The 15,612-nt window shown below is 44.1% G+C and overlaps 1 protein-coding gene across 4 annotated transcripts in view; it reads left to right on the forward strand.

Annotated features, from left to right (window-relative positions):
* Positions 1–15,612, forward strand: part of LOC123745434 (N-chimaerin) — a 145,138-nt gene that overhangs the window by 97,635 nt on the left and 31,891 nt on the right. For all 4 annotated transcript variants that reach the window (XR_011222048.1, XM_069300867.1, XM_069300866.1 and 1 more), the window contains 2 exons: positions 796–944; positions 9,558–9,694. Coding sequence is in view for 3 of the 4 variants with exons in the window: in XM_069300867.1 (XP_069156968.1) it covers positions 796–944; positions 9,558–9,694 (286 nt within the window). In the remaining variant the exon portion in view is untranslated. The remainder of the gene's footprint in view (positions 1–795; positions 945–9,557; positions 9,695–15,612) is intronic.

Raw genomic sequence — 15,612 nt, forward strand, 5'->3', positions numbered from 1 at the left:
AAGACAAGTTGGATCACATAAATGGACAACACAACAAGTGAACCATATGAACCAAACAACCCAGAATGGTCCACACAACAAGTAAAGCATATTAACCAAACACCAGCCAGAGTGGTCCACACAAGTGAATGACTTGAGTTTCAATGATTTTCGTTCACTGATTTGTGGCACACATATCTTTGTAAATTAATTTAAAGGCTGAAGCGTGAATAGCTTGCTAATGTGTTGAAATCTTCTTATATACATTTTCTGTGATAAAACAAGATGAGTGAGGGTGGACAGATAGGGGAATACTGTACTGTAAACCTCACTGTAACTCACTTGGTGGGGGGGGGGGTGCAGACAGCAGTGTTGCAACGTTACGATATCATGCTCGTTTGGGGAGTTCTGTCCACTCGTTCGGTTTTCAGTAGCAATATTTTCACCAGAACTGGAGGTTTGTTTTGGGGCGCATATCTTTCCGGATGCCAGACCCGGTCGAAAGCAGATATAGAATACTCCCAGCCACATGGGGGTTTCTATAGGCCATTGCTCCTCATGCTTCTCTGAGGGGGGCCAGGTTCTGGCTCGTGGTCCCTGGTAGGCAAGAACTCCATGCACTTTAACTGATGCCAGAAAGCTAATAGTTACATATCAGGCTGGATAGCTCTGGGGAGCCGTCGGGGCTCACCCAGAAAATGGCATTTCATTACATTTAACGCTTGTTTTTGGAAGCTTCTGAAATTAGCATGCACATGTCAGCCTATATTGGACTAAATATTTCACTAATTTTGGTCATAAATTTTTTTATTGCAGAATAACCAGGCAAATGACAAAGCAGACTCCTCAATATTTTATGTAACGACTCCAGTGGATCCGGTAATAGTAAATATTGCAGACTCTCCAGAGGTTACCACGCAGCGCCCGCATCGCTTTGTCATCAGTACATTCACTGGACTCCACTGGTAATATGTGTGTGTAATTACCTAAGTGTAGTTACAGGATGAGAGCTACGCTCATGGTGTCCCGTCTACCCAGCACTCTTTGTCATATAACGCTTTGAAACTACTGATGGTTTTGGCCTCCACCACCTTCTCACCTAACCTGTTCCAACCCTCTACCACTCTATTTGCGAAAGTGAATTTTCTTATATTTCTTCGGCATCTGTGTTTAGCTAGTTTATATCTATGACCTCTTGTTCTTAAAGTTCCAGGTCACAGGAAATCTTCCCTATCGATTTTATTAATTCCTGTTACTATTTTGTATGTAGTGACCATATCACCTCTTTTTCTTCTGCCTTCTACTTTTGGCATATTTAATGCATCTAACCTCTCCTCGTAGCTCTTGGCCTTGAGTTCTGGGTGCCACTTAGTAGCATGTCTTTGCACCTTTTCCAGTTTGTTGATGTGCTTCTTAAGATATGGGCACCACACAACCGCGGCATATTCCAGCTTTGGCCTAACAAAAGTCGTGAACAATTTCTTTAGTATATCACCATCCATGTATTTAAAAGCAATTCTGAAGTTAGAAAGCGTGGCATAGGGTCTTCGCACAATATTCTTTATGTGGTCCTCATGTGATGGTTTTCTATCTAGAACCACCCCTAGATCTCTTTCTTTATCAGAATTCTTTAAAGATTTCTCACATAATATATAGGTTGTGTGGGGTCTATGTTCTCCTATTCCACATTCCATAACATGGCATTTATTAACATTAAATTCCATTTGCCAAGTGGTGCTCCATATACTTATTTTGTCCAGGTCATCTTGAAGGGCATGACAATCATCTAAGTTTCTTATCCTTCTTATTATCTTAGCATCATCAGCAAACATGTTCATATAATTCTGTATACCAACTGGTAGATCATTTATGTAAACAATAAACATCACTGATGCAAGAACTGAACCCTGTGATACTCCACTTGTGACATTTCTCCAGTCTGATACATTGCCTCTGATCACTGCCCTCATTTTTCTATCAGTCAGAAAATTTTTCATCCATGTTAGAAGCTTACCTGTCACCCCTCCAATATTTTCCAGTTTCCAGAACAACCTCTTATGTGGAACTCTGTCGAAAGCCTTTTTTAGGTCCAGATAGATGCAGTCAACCCAACCATCTCTTTCCTGTAATATCTTTGTTGCTCAATCATAGAAACTGAGTAAATTCGATACACAGGATCTTCCAGATCGAAAACCATATTATCTGTCTGATATTATATCATTTCTCTCCAGGTGTTCTACCCATTTAGTTTTAATTATTTTTTCCAATATTTTGACTATTACACTTGTCAATGATACAGGTTTATAATTAAGGGGGTCTTCCCTGCTTCCACTTTTGTAGATTGGAACTATGTTAGCCTTTTTCCATACATCAGCTACAACTTCTGTAAACACTGATGCCTGAAAAATCAGTTGAAATGGAATGCTGAGCTCAGGTGCACATTCTCTCAGAACCCATGGTGAAACTCCATTTCCATTCCAAAGTGGAAATTCACGAACTGCGTCGTCCTCTCTCCCTTCTACGGCGTTGGTCCCATTGCAGTCCTGCCTTCAGCTGTTTTGGGGGCACCCAAGTTACTCGGCAGTTGCTCGAGCAGTTGTGCGGGAGCCTGGACTTTCCCATGCTGGTTTACCCACTTTGGAGGATGTTCTGGTATTTTCGGGGCAGCCTCTTCAGCCTCTCTCACAACTGCTGGTTTCAATACCCTGTGTCTTTCCGTGGGTTGCTGAATCACCAGCTTCCTCTTCGAGTTTTCGGGGGTTCAGTGCCATGGTGCCTTGCCCTTCCTGCGCTCGATGTTTCCATCGGGCTCACAGTATGGTGTGAGAGTTTTCAGCTGTGTAGCTGGTGTTGCGGTGGATTCTGCTTCCTCGAGGCTTTCTGATCCGGCTCCATTTGGATTGCACCCGTGTGGTTCCTTGTCTCAACCATGGGAGGGTGGGGTCTCTATGGTCTGTGGCCTGGGCTGCTCACATCCTGTCGCTTTTTTGGTAACCCTCCAAACAAAACGTAAGTGGTCCTATTTTCCGCTTGTTACGAGTTGTAATAAATTTATTAATCTTGAAATAAAGTTTTTATGATGTATTAGAACGTTGTTACAACTTGTTAGGAGGTGTTAAAGCTTGTTTGAATGTTGTAGCAATGTTATTGTTTTGTCGTTTGTTTGGAGGGGAGATCTTGGGGTTTAGCTCTTCGTACCAGTCCTATTCGGGGAGTGTCCAACGTCCTGGCAGATAGCCTGTCGTGCTTCATTCCCCTGTAGACGGAGTGGACGGTAGACACCGCCTCCTTCCCTTGGCTTTGTCAGATGTACGGGCGCCCAGGGATGGACCCCTTCATGTCGGCAGTCTCTCAGTGTATGCAACCCGTTCTCGCACTTTCTTACAGTCAATATTGACTTATTAAATAAGTGCATATGTGGCATATTAATTAATGTGAATATTTTAGTTTACCTTGAAAAGCTTCGTAGAAAACACCGACCTTACTTAACCGTCTTAGTATGTTAAGATAAGCATCTTATTGCTTCGTAATTACAATTATTACTTAACTTATACCTATAATAGGTTAAGTAATACAGGCATACCTCAGTTTAAGAGTTTAATTGGTTCCTGGAGACGCCTCGTATTCCGAAAACTCGCATTCTGAAGCTAATTTCCCCATAAGAAATAAAGGGAAATGAATTAATCCGTTCCTGACTACCCCAAAAACCCCACATCAAACTAAATTTTTATACCTAATTCATCTAAATAAACCTACAAAACTATGTTCCAGTTATTACTTACCTTGCTGTTGAATGCTGTAGGCGTATGGAAGATGGTGAGGAGGGGGGAGGAGGAGAGGAGTTATTGTTTGGAAGGGGAGTCCCCTTCCATTATCACATCAGGCAGTGAAGACCTTTCTGGTGTGCTCTCCCTGGGACATTTTATCCGAGTGCCAGTAGGTCCTGGTTGAGGCTCACTGCTCGATTTCCTCACCACAAATCTGTCCAAACCCTGGCTTTCTCACAAATAATGGCCTCCGAAACACTGTCACCCCTTAACTCCTTGTCGTGTATCCAAATTAATAACAACTTTTCCACTTCAAGTATTTGTGGTCTTTGTTTCGTTATTGTTCTGACTCCTTTTGCCACTTTAGCACTCATAATCTCATTTTTCTTCTTAAGCATATTGTTATCTTCTTAGTGCATATTGTTGATGTGGCATTGTTGTACTGCCTACATAGTTCAACAACACGTGTACCGTTCTCATGCTTCCGAATGATCTCGTTTCTCCTCTATTGTCATCCTCACATGGGCTTTCTGGCCTTTATCCTTACCACTGGCTTTCTTGGGACCCATGGTGAGATATATAATAACAAATTGTATAGTCAAATCACCAAAAATCCAACAAAACACTGAAAATCCGCGAGAAGAATTGATGTGGGGTAGTCACTGGGCGCGAGACAATGGTAAACTGAGGGGTGGAGGGGCGACGATCGCTGAACCACAACGCGCTAGGTCGGCCTGTACGCGTATCAACAAACTCGCGTCCCGAGCTAACCCTCGCCTTCCGAGACATATTTTTCGAGGAAATCCTGCTCGTCTTCCGAAAAACTCGCATACAGGGACACTCGCATTCCGAGGTACCACTGTAATTGTAATTACGAAGCAATAAGATGCTTATCTTAACATACAGTACTAAGAAGGTTAGGTAAGGTCGGTGTTTTCTATGAAGCTTTTCAAGGTAAACTAAAATATTCACAATAAATTAGTATGTCACATATGCACGTATTTAATAAGTCAATATTGACTATACGAAAGTGCGAGAACGGGTTGGTGTATTCCTACATATGTGGCAGTGTTTCCCGACTGAGAGGCCTTCGTGGTAGACGTTTTCTGGCAGGGCTGGTCTAAGTGGGGGTTCCTATACCTTATCTCCTGGTTCAGCTGTTGCTTCGGGTTCTGGCTCGGCTGGGATCCCATCAGGTAAAGGTGCTTCTCTTGTCCCCATGGTGGCAAAGAGAACTAAGCTCCTCGGCTCTGCCCCGAAGCCAAGTTTGGAGGCTTCTGGGGTTGGGGAGGAGTCAACTTCGGGTGCGTGTGCCCCCTTATGATCCTGCCTGGGCCTTGGTTCCTTCGGGGTTTTCATATTCCCTTTCCTTGTACAAGTTTGATATGGGTTCGGCTCCTCCCCGGGTTCATTTCCAGGTTCCCTTGGGTTCTGCGGCTTTGTCTTTCCGGAGGATTTTCCACCTCGAATTTCCCCTGCGGAGGTTCAGGAGGCCCTTGGTTCATACCTCCTGTGAGACCCAGACTTTGCCTCTGTGGTGGACTCTGTCTTTTTTGAGTTCGGGTCTTCTTTCCCGTATTGGGTGCATTATGAGGTTTAGGAATCATCCTGGCTTGCGGACTGCCCTTTCTTTTCACTTGGGGGCGTGGCATGGGTTCTGTTGTACTTGCATGCTTGAATGGCAAGAGCTTACTACGGTATTGCAGGTTTTCCTTGGGGGTGCTTTTAGACACCTCAATGCGTGCCCCTGTGTTTCCTCGTGAGGTAGGCTTGCTACAGTTGCACGCCCAGGTCCCTTCCCTTTTAGTTGCGGAGGATCTTTGCATTTGTGGGCATCTAGCCTTAGTCCTGCGATTTTTCTCCCTTCTCGAGCTGTTCTCAGACTGGCTTGTTGAGGATGTGGAGGTGCTGAGTGCTGGGCCGTCGTCTGGGGCGTTGGCCTCGGCGGCATTGCTGAAACTGTTTGCACCTATCCTTCAGAAGGCGGTGTCTCTGTGTTTTGCCTCTCACCTCGCGTGTCGGCATGCTGTCCTCTCTCACACTATTGATTTGGCTTGGGCCCTGGCTCTTGAGTTTTCATTTCCCTTCTGTCCGTTATCGTTTTTTAGACTGTTGTGATTCAATTTTTGCAGGCGGCTTCTGCTAGTTGCTGTTTTCTTTCCGATTTGTTGGTGATCTGGGGTGGGTGTTCACGTGTCTCCCTCTTTTCTGGCAAAGAATGAGACGGCAGGCTTCCAGGGGGTCTGTGGGTTTTTTTAAGCTTGATTGGTCCGGCCGGGGGTGCATTATGTTTTGTGTCCGGTTGTGGCTTTATGCCATTACCTGAGTGCTTTGGGTTGACCTAGTTTCTCTTGTTCCCTGTTCCAAGGCTCAGGTCTCGGGTCATCTGCAGGGATATTAAGTCTAGCCAGCCTGCAGTCTACCCTCGCTCCCATGATGTTCGTAAGTTCTCAGCTTTGGCTGCTGTGTTTGACAATATGTCTTGGGCGGATATTCGGGCGTGGGGGTTTTGGAGATCGAACGTGGAGTTGTTCTAGGTATGACCCCATGTTCCCATTATCTAGGTACCTGTAATATACAGGGGCCCCTCAGCAGTTGTGTCGCCTTGGGTCGGTAGTTACAGCCTATTGTCTCATCTTTGTTATAATTTGTGCAGTGCAGCCACCTCCCAGGTAACTCCCTTTCAATTTTCTCTTTGGGTAGTTAGCTCCATTGAACTGTTGTTGAACCCCCCCCCCCCTCAGAAAACCAGGGTTGAATGTAATGAAATGCCATTTTCTGGGTAGAGCCCCAGATGGTGGCTCTACCCTGGCACCCCCTCCCTTTCCCCCTGTTGGCGGTTTTTGTTTCCGTTTTTCAACCTCCAAACTGATGGGCCGGCTGCCAGCTTGGTGGGCTGGGATCCTCCCCTCTCCCCCTCCTGGTGGCGGCACTAACGAGCAGTGTGGTGTGATGTGTTGCTTGTTTGCTTGTTTTTCTTTTCTCTGGGGAACAAAACTCCCCTCTGTTTAGTCTCAGGTTGCAATAGTTCTACCAGGAGTCTGTTTTGAAGCCCCTACCTTTATGGGTGCTCAACCCCGGTCGATGGCAGAAATGAATGCTTTCGTACATGTGAGTTTCATAGGCCATTGCTCCCTTCGTCTCTCTGAGAGGACCATGTTCTGGCTAGTGGTCCCTGGTAAGCATGACAACTCCATATTACTGAAGCCCTGTGCTAATATTAGCTAATATCAGTCCAATAGCTCCAGGGAGCCTCTGGGGCTCTACCCAGAAAATGGCGTTTCATTATATTCAATGCTTGTTTTGTGTTGCCGTTTTTTTTGGCCTAGTAGCCAGAATGCAGTACTCGGCCTACTATGCAAGCCCCGATTTGCCTAATAGGCCAAGTTTTCCAGAATTTATATATTTTTCAATTTTTTTTTCCTATGAAATGATTAAGTTATCCATTTCATTATGTATGAGTTATGTTCCTCTAATTTGAGTTAAAACTAATGTAGATATATGACCGAATCTAACCAACCCTACCTAACCTAACCAACCCTACCTAACCTAACCTATTTTAACCTAACCTAGACTAACATAACTAAGTCAATAATTTAAGTTCTTAACATAATATATTAATAATATTTCAAATAAACCAGTTGGAAACAATATTTTGAAAATAAAGAAAATCACTCGGCCTTTTAGGCAAATCAGGTCTTGCATAGTAGGCCGAGAAGTGTATTCTGGCTATTAGGTACGATATATGTGTGTACCCACCTAGTTGTACTCACCTAGTTGTACTCACCTAGTTGTGTTTGCGGGGGTTGAGCTCTGGCTCTTTGGTCCCGCCTCTCAACCGTCAATCAACAGGTGTACAGATTCCTGAGCCTATTGGGCTCATCATTTCTACACTTGAAACTGTGTATGGAATCAGCCTCCACCACATCACTTCCTAATGCATTCCATTTGTCAACCACTGTGACACTAAAAAAGTTCTTTCTAATATCTCTGTGGCTCATTTGGGCACTCAGTTTCCACCTGTGTCCCCTTGTGCGTGTGCCCCTTGTGTTAAATAGCCTGTCTTTATCTACCCTATCAATTCCCTTCAGAATCTTGAATGTGGTGATCATGTCCCCCCTAACTCTTCTGTCTTCCAGCGAAGTGAGGTTTAATTCCCGTAGTCTCTCCTCGTAGCTCATACCTCTCAGCTCGGGTACTAGTCTGGTAGCAAACCTTTGAACCTTTTCCAGTTTAGTCTTATCCTTGACTAGATATGGACTCCATGCTGGGGCTGCATACTCCAGGATTGGCCTGACATATGTGGTATACAAAGTTCTGAATGATTCTTTACACAAGTTTCTGAATGCCGTTCGTATGTTGGCCAGCCTGGCATATGCCGCTGATGTTATCATTTTGATATGTGCTGCAGGAGACAGGTCTGGCGTGATATCAACCCCCAAGTCTTTTTCTTTCTCTGACTCCTGAAGAATTTCCTCTCCCAGATGATACCTTATATCTGACCTTATTATATCTGATACTTATATCTATATATATGTGTGTGTCTGTGTGTGTCTGTGTGTGTCTGTGTGTGTCTGTGTGTGTCTATGTGTGTCTGTGTGTGTGTGCGCGCACGCAATTGACGATCACGAAATACTGATCATTAGTATGTGGAAAATCCACAAAGATATTGGAAAGGAAGATGAACGTTTCGGTTGCTTTACAGCCGTTGTCAACACCAGACTGACTAGGAGAAACAAAGGGAGGGTACAGGTCAACACCTGAATATGACCACATATCCCCAGGTAAAGAATTACCCAGAAGCAAGTATAGATTTAGCTTAGAATAATAGGGTTAAGCAGTCAGAGAATAAGGATGAAAGATTAAAGCTTCAATGAACACACAATATATATGAATATAATATTGAAATGAGACATAGTAACCCTTTCAGAGTTTTTTCTTAAACTGTTGTGCAATATTGTAACTTAAAAATGGATCAAGTTTGTACATACCAGTACTAACATTGATAAGATTTGGACACCGACTGATTAAGGCAGACTCGATTAAATTCCGTTCCACGAAACCACCGCAATTAGTAATGCTTTTCGCTCCATCCCACTTAATAGTGTGATCACACAAACTCGTTTGTAGTTACAATGCACTAGACGGTTGGGCAGTTCTGATACTATAAGCATGTTGGGACAACTGCAATTGTAAGGAGTTTCCTGTTTGTCCAAGGTACACACAATCACAATCACAGGGAATCGAATACACACAACCTGCTGTATCAGGAGAATTTTTTATTAAATTGGACTTGATCGTACTATTAGTGAACACCATATTGATATTAAGTTTCTTAAAAACTGGGGAAAGTTTTTCAAGTCCAATCGCATAAAATACCACCAATGAGTTTCTAATTTTTGGTTTCACTTTGGGAACATGATTATAAAACGTACGCTTAGCTTTCCGAACGAGCAATCCAAAAATATTTTAGGGTATTGTAAACTCTTCCCAATTTCATATATTTTCGTAATCTCTTCATCAAAAAACTCTGGGCTGCATACCCTCAAAGCTCGAAGAAACATTCCTGAAAATGTATTTTCAGGAATGTTTCTTCGAGCTTAACAGCTGTGAAGCGGCCGAAACGTTCACCTTCCTTTCCAATTTCTTTGTGGATTTTCCGTACACACATACATACATACATACATACATACATACATACATACATACTGTACATACATACATACATACATACATACATTATATATATATATATTTATATATATATTTATTTATATTTATTTATTCTCTCTTACCAATGATGTGTTTCAGGTGTGGGTTTTGTGGTCATTTCCTCTGGGGTATTGTGTCTCAAGGTGTCAAGTGTCAAGATTGTGGTGTTCGGGCTCACAAGCAATGTAGCTGCAAAGTCCCTAATGATTGCTGCCCTGACCTCAAGGATCTTCAAAGTGAGTTACAGAATATATTGGTTTGCCATTGTTTTTTTAGAATTTAAAGAGTAAACTTATTGAGCAAAGATTATTTTGAGTTAGATATTATTGGCCTGCTTAACCCCTGGCCTGCTCTTGCAATTATAGCCTGCAACACCCACGGGCGCAAGAAATAAAACAATAAATATAAAAATATTTAGTCTTATAAATGTGGTTCCCTGATCATGGGAAAAATAATGAAAGAAATCATAGGCGGTATATTTTGGCCGCAATATGGCGGGAAAGTCTCGCAAAAAAGAGGCGTCGACAGAGCAACGTGGAGGTCGCCGTTTTGACCTCTACGTTGACCGGCGTGGAGGTCAACCGTTCTCCCAGACCTCCCGGGGAGGGGGGGTTGCACAGACGGATGCGCGACAATTGTGGTGACGTCATCTTTGCTTCCTTGTTTTTGACTGGAGAGTTCTGTTTGCTAGTTCAGCTTTTGGTTTGCAATTTTTAACCAGCTGTAGTTTGTTTTGTAATTCCTACCTTTCTGGTTGGCTGACTTTGTAGATGGCAGACAAAGACTGCTTCCAATTACACAGGGGTGTCTTTAGGCCATTGCTCCTCGTCCCTCTCGAGAGGGGGGCCAGATTCTGGCTCTGGTCCCTGGTAGGCTTAGAACTCCTTCGATTGACTGTTGCCACAGTCTAACATATACACATCAGCCCAGTATAGCTCCGAGAAGCCTCTGGGTCTCGCCTAGAAAATGGCGTTTCATTACATTCAAGGCTGGTTTTTTGCTTTTATTCACTATATTCAGACATTATATATAAGTATCTACAAGTTTTATTCGCCATAACTGTACAACTAAGCTGGTATGGTGAGTTGAGGCAATAAGAGAGATCGCCACACACAGTCAGCAGGCAGCTGCCTCCCTCACTGGTTCAAGGCCAGGCACACTAACATTTCTCCCTCTAACAATACTGTTTGTGGTGTTATTTCACTATATACACACACACATTATATGTGTGTGTATATACACACATTATATATAAGTATCTACATGTTTTATTCACCATAACTGTACAACTAAGCTGGTATGGTGCCCAAAGAGCATAGTGACCACCGGACACAGCATGACATGTCATACAGACGACACCACCTCCCTCACCAAAATGGCTCCTCCCAACATGCTCCTTTTGCTGTTATTACACTAATACACATGTTATAATATAATTATTTACATTTGTGTTCACCTACATTTATTAGGAATGAGCAGTGATTTTAATATTGTATGAAAGTAATGGTGGGAACATAGCACGTGTAAGAATTAAAGGAATATCAGTCTACTAATTGTAGTGGACAAAGTGTATGGCAGGAGTGTAAATGAAAGAGTTTGGGAAATTAGTGAGTAATTGGATGTTGATGTAGAAGGTAGGTTCAATGGAGGAAGTGGATGAAGGAGTCATGTGAGACAGTTTGTATGGTGTACATGGTATTAATAAACATAGAGAAAACATGACAAAGGTAATAGAGAAGGACTGAAGAGTGATGAGCATGTTCGGAGTTACGTGCATGTCAGGACTGTGTAATATCTCTGTAGTTGTTCAATACATATATGAATGAAGTCATGAGGAAGATCAAAGTAAGAATCTTGTTTACCCCTTAAAAGGCGCAATACATATATAACGGGTGAGTAACTATTGCGGGACAGTGCACCACAGCTATATATGGTTGGGAGTACCACGTGAGATTTAAAGTCCCACGGCTACATAGGGTTCACATCAGCTTCCTCAGGGTTCTAGTAAATAGATGCCATTTAAAAACAAATCATGGGCAACATTCCTGGGAGTGAGAGCCTCAGTACTGAGTGAGCCACCAAGGCTGGCACACACAGCATGAGCTAACAGCATTGCTGTTCAGCTAGTGACCACAGCATCACCTAAAAATTTCAAAATAAATGTTTAACTGGTATTACCTGGCTACCCTGGCTTTGCGCCCTGGAAAGGCCACTCCAGACCGACAATCAGAGCACAACTCCATAGTCTCCTATGACTGGTGGATACCTATTATGGTATTATTTAGCCATGATAGTACTGTATTACAGAAGAGCCTGACTGTGATAAAGACTGTGTACACTGTTCGGATATCAGTGAACACAGTGCTGTTCAAGATGTTCACAGTGCTAGCCACAGCACACTACAATTGTTTTGTCCATCTAATAATCTTCAAATGATTTATCATGTTCCTTTACAAAATAAACTTGTGGAAAATTATTCATTTACAGGATTTAGTGACCAGGATTCTGATAATAGCAGGATTGTGGTGAGAATTAGCGATGTACATAGTATGGTGGGAGGTGTAGTCTTGGTGAGGGAGGGAGGGAGGGAGGGAGAGATGGTGTCGCCTGCTAGCTGCTGTATTACTTGGCATGCAGTGTATGGTGGTCACTATGCTGTTTGGACACCATACCAGCTTAGTTGTATAGTTATGGTGAATAAAACATGTAGATACTTAAATATAATGTATGTATATAGTGTAATAAAACCACAAACAGTATTGTGCGAGAAGAGAAATGTTGACGAGTAACGTGTTGAAGTAAAGAGGGAGGTAGCATGGCTGGGTGTGGCAGCTCACTCATGTTGTTTCAACTCACCATACCAACTTAGTGGTTCACTATGATGAACAAAACATGCAGATACTTATATATAATGTGTGTACTTATATATAATGTGTGAGCCGTCCTCGGTTTACGAATGCCCCTGTTGACGAACTTTTCGGGTTACGAGCCCGATTTGTTCGGAAAATTTGAATCGGGTTACGAACTTTACCTTGGAATACAAGTTTGTTGATACGCATACGGCCGACCTAGCATGTGGTGGCACGGTGATTGCGCTTCAGTTTACCAGTGCCTCACACCCAGTGACTATCCCGCCTGAATTCTTCGCAAGGATTTACAGTTTTTTGGGGGGATTTTTGGCTATTTGAGCATAAAAATTATTATATATCTCACCATGGGTCCCAGGAAAGCCAGTGGTAAGGTTCAAGGCAAGAAATCACATGTGAGGAATGACCAAAGAGGAAAAACAAGAGATCATTCATAAACATGAAAATGATACACATGTTATTGAACTAGCTAGGCAGTACAACACATCTTCAGGGGGAGGAGGAGGAGACAGTAGAGGATGTCCCTCCCTCATTAATTAAGAAAATGTGTGCAGTATGGGAAGACCTGCAAAGTTTTGCTGAAAAGAATCGCCCAGATAAAGCTTTAGTAGGCCATTGCATTGATCTTATTAAGGACAATGTGATGTCTCACTACAGACAAGTGTACAAAGAAGGGAAAAACAATCTTCAAGAAAAACAAAGAGAAAATCATGCAGTGGGCCAGAAGCAGGTCCTAGTGGTATGCAGGCAAAACGTGCCAGAGAGTGCACCCCAGAGAGGTCATCACTGCCTGATGTTATAATGGAAGGGGACTCCCCTTCCAAACAGTAACACCTCTCCTCCTCCCCCGTCCTCACCGTCTTCCACATGCCAACATGAGTCATCAGTAAAGATAAGTAATAACTTGTCCATACTTTTGTAGTCGTCTTCCACATGCCAACATGAGTCATCAGTAAAGATAAGTAATAACTTGTCCATACTTTTGTAGTGAAGATTTGGGTGAATTAGGTATAAAATTTACTTTGAAGTTAATTTTCTGGGGGGAGCCCCGTCGGCTCCCCGGAGCTATCCCAGGCTGATATGCTAATGTCAGACTTTGGCATCAGTCATGTGTATGGAGTTCTTAGGCCTACCGGGGACCACGGCCAGAACCAGGCCCCCTCAGAGAGGCAAGGGGGAGCAATGGCCTATAGAAGCCCCCATGTGGTTGGAAGCATTCTATGTCTGCCATCGACCGGAACAGGCACCCAGAAAGGTAAGCGCCTCAAAACAAACCCCTATTCTGGTTAACACTTTGGTGCACCCCGCTCGCCACCCCTCAACTGTGCGATATGAGACCCAGGGTGTCACGTGAGTGCGCGTAAATTCTGAAAAGTGTATACTCTCTTCAACTTTGTCACCTTAATTCTCGTCCTACGAGATTACATTTGGTATCATTGTGTTCGCAATAGAATTCTCTACAGCACTAAATGCATATAAACTCCAAAAGCCCGGCTAATTACCCGCAGCAAACAGAGAAAGTGCGAACGAGTTACCCAGGAGCGCGCAAACGCGATAAAATGTTTTCACTATTTTCACTCTGGTCACCTCAATTTTTATCCTAAGTCTTTCATTTTGGTCTCAATGGGTTCGCAATAGAATTCTCTAGAGGAACATTAGCATATAAAATAAAAAACCTGGTCACGCTCCAACCGCCGACGAGTTGAAGACGGGCCACGCGTTAGCCGCGAGTGAGTGCTCAGCCGCCTTCCAGCTACACTCCCAATTCCCGCCCTTTTCAAGCCTTTCTTTCGCAATTTTCTTCCTGGAAGGGCCTTGTTCATGATCACTATCCATCGTGGAGTAAGCGTAGATAGTTTCTAAAGCCGCAGTAAGAAATATAGCCACGGAAAATAGCCGAAATGTTCACACGTTTGAGATGCGAGGGGAGGCGACATTGGTCACAACAGTGGAGCGAAAACAATGGGCCCACGGCATGTGCTAAGCTGCCTGAGGGCCACGAGGCTCAACAAAGAAAATGGGAAGACATCGGCGCGCATTTTAAAACCAGTCCCCAAAAAATCGGATAAAAACCTGATTTTTGGCGATTATTTAAAGTGGATGACGCAATGCTGCGTCATCCCCGGAATTACCGCCAGTAAACGGATGACGCAATGCTGCGTCATCCGCAGCAAAAGTGTTAAAATTGCTACCAAAAGCCGAACTAGTAGATAGAACTCCCCAACAGAAAACAAGCAAACTAGTGTGACGTCACATGCCGCCACGCCGCTGTCTGCGCAGCTCCCCCCTCCCCGGGAGGGGGAAGGGGGAGCCCCAGACCCTCCACACCGGCTACCCACACCTCAGTTCTAGTGGCTGATGCTATAGGCGAAGGTCGTGTGCTCTGGCTCCGGTGTCGCTACAGCACTGTGCTTCGTGTGTGGTGTTTGTTTTTGTGGGTGCGAGAGCCAGGAGTTATCTTCAGTACTCGGGCTGCATGAGCCTAGGGCTGCCTTCCCTAGGTGCCCTGTAAGTTCTGCCCTTGGGGCTTGGGGCCACCTTCCACAGGCTCCTCGGGGTCTGCCTCTGCTGGTCCGTTTTACCTTTCGGTTTTTCAGCCGCCTGTTGGGCTCTTGGGTGTTCTGTTCTCCCTTGTTACCGGCAGGTAAGAGGCAGTTTGCACTGGTAGGGGCGCAGGGTGCTGCACAGCTTGTATTCCCCGACATCGCAGCCGGCTCTGTTCCTTGGGGTTCGCTGTCCTCTTGCGGGGTTTTGTTTTTGTTTTTGTTTTTGCCTGGTGGGGGATTCTGTCATTTTATTCTGTTAGTTTTTGCCCTTCCACGGTTCTCCTCGGTGGCACCCCCTGCTAGATCCCTGTGAGTGTACACGTCCCTGGGGTACAGCTATAGAAGTTTGCTTGGTAGTTTTGGGCGCCGGTTTGCAGCACCCTGCCTGGGACTACCTGAGCGCGAGTCCTCTTAAAGTAAACGCTCGGAACCCTGGGAATCCCCTAGGGGGCGCGTGGGTCCGATGGATGTGACCCCAGAGTCCCCATTCACTGTAATTACCTAAGTGTGTAATTACCTAAGTGTAGTTACAGGATGAGAGCTACGCTCGTGGTGTCCCGTCTTCCCAGCACTCTTTGTCATATAACGCTTTGAAACTACTGACGGTCTTGGCCTCCACCACCTTCTCACTTAACTTGTTCCAACCGTCTACCACTCTGTTTGCGAAAGTGAATTTTCTTATGTTTCTTCGGCATCTGTGTTTAGCTAATTTATATCTATGACCTCTTGTTCTTAAAGTTC

This window comes from Procambarus clarkii, chromosome 44, assembly GCF_040958095.1.
Source record: "Procambarus clarkii isolate CNS0578487 chromosome 44, FALCON_Pclarkii_2.0, whole genome shotgun sequence".
NCBI lineage: Eukaryota > Metazoa > Arthropoda > Malacostraca > Decapoda > Cambaridae > Procambarus > Procambarus clarkii.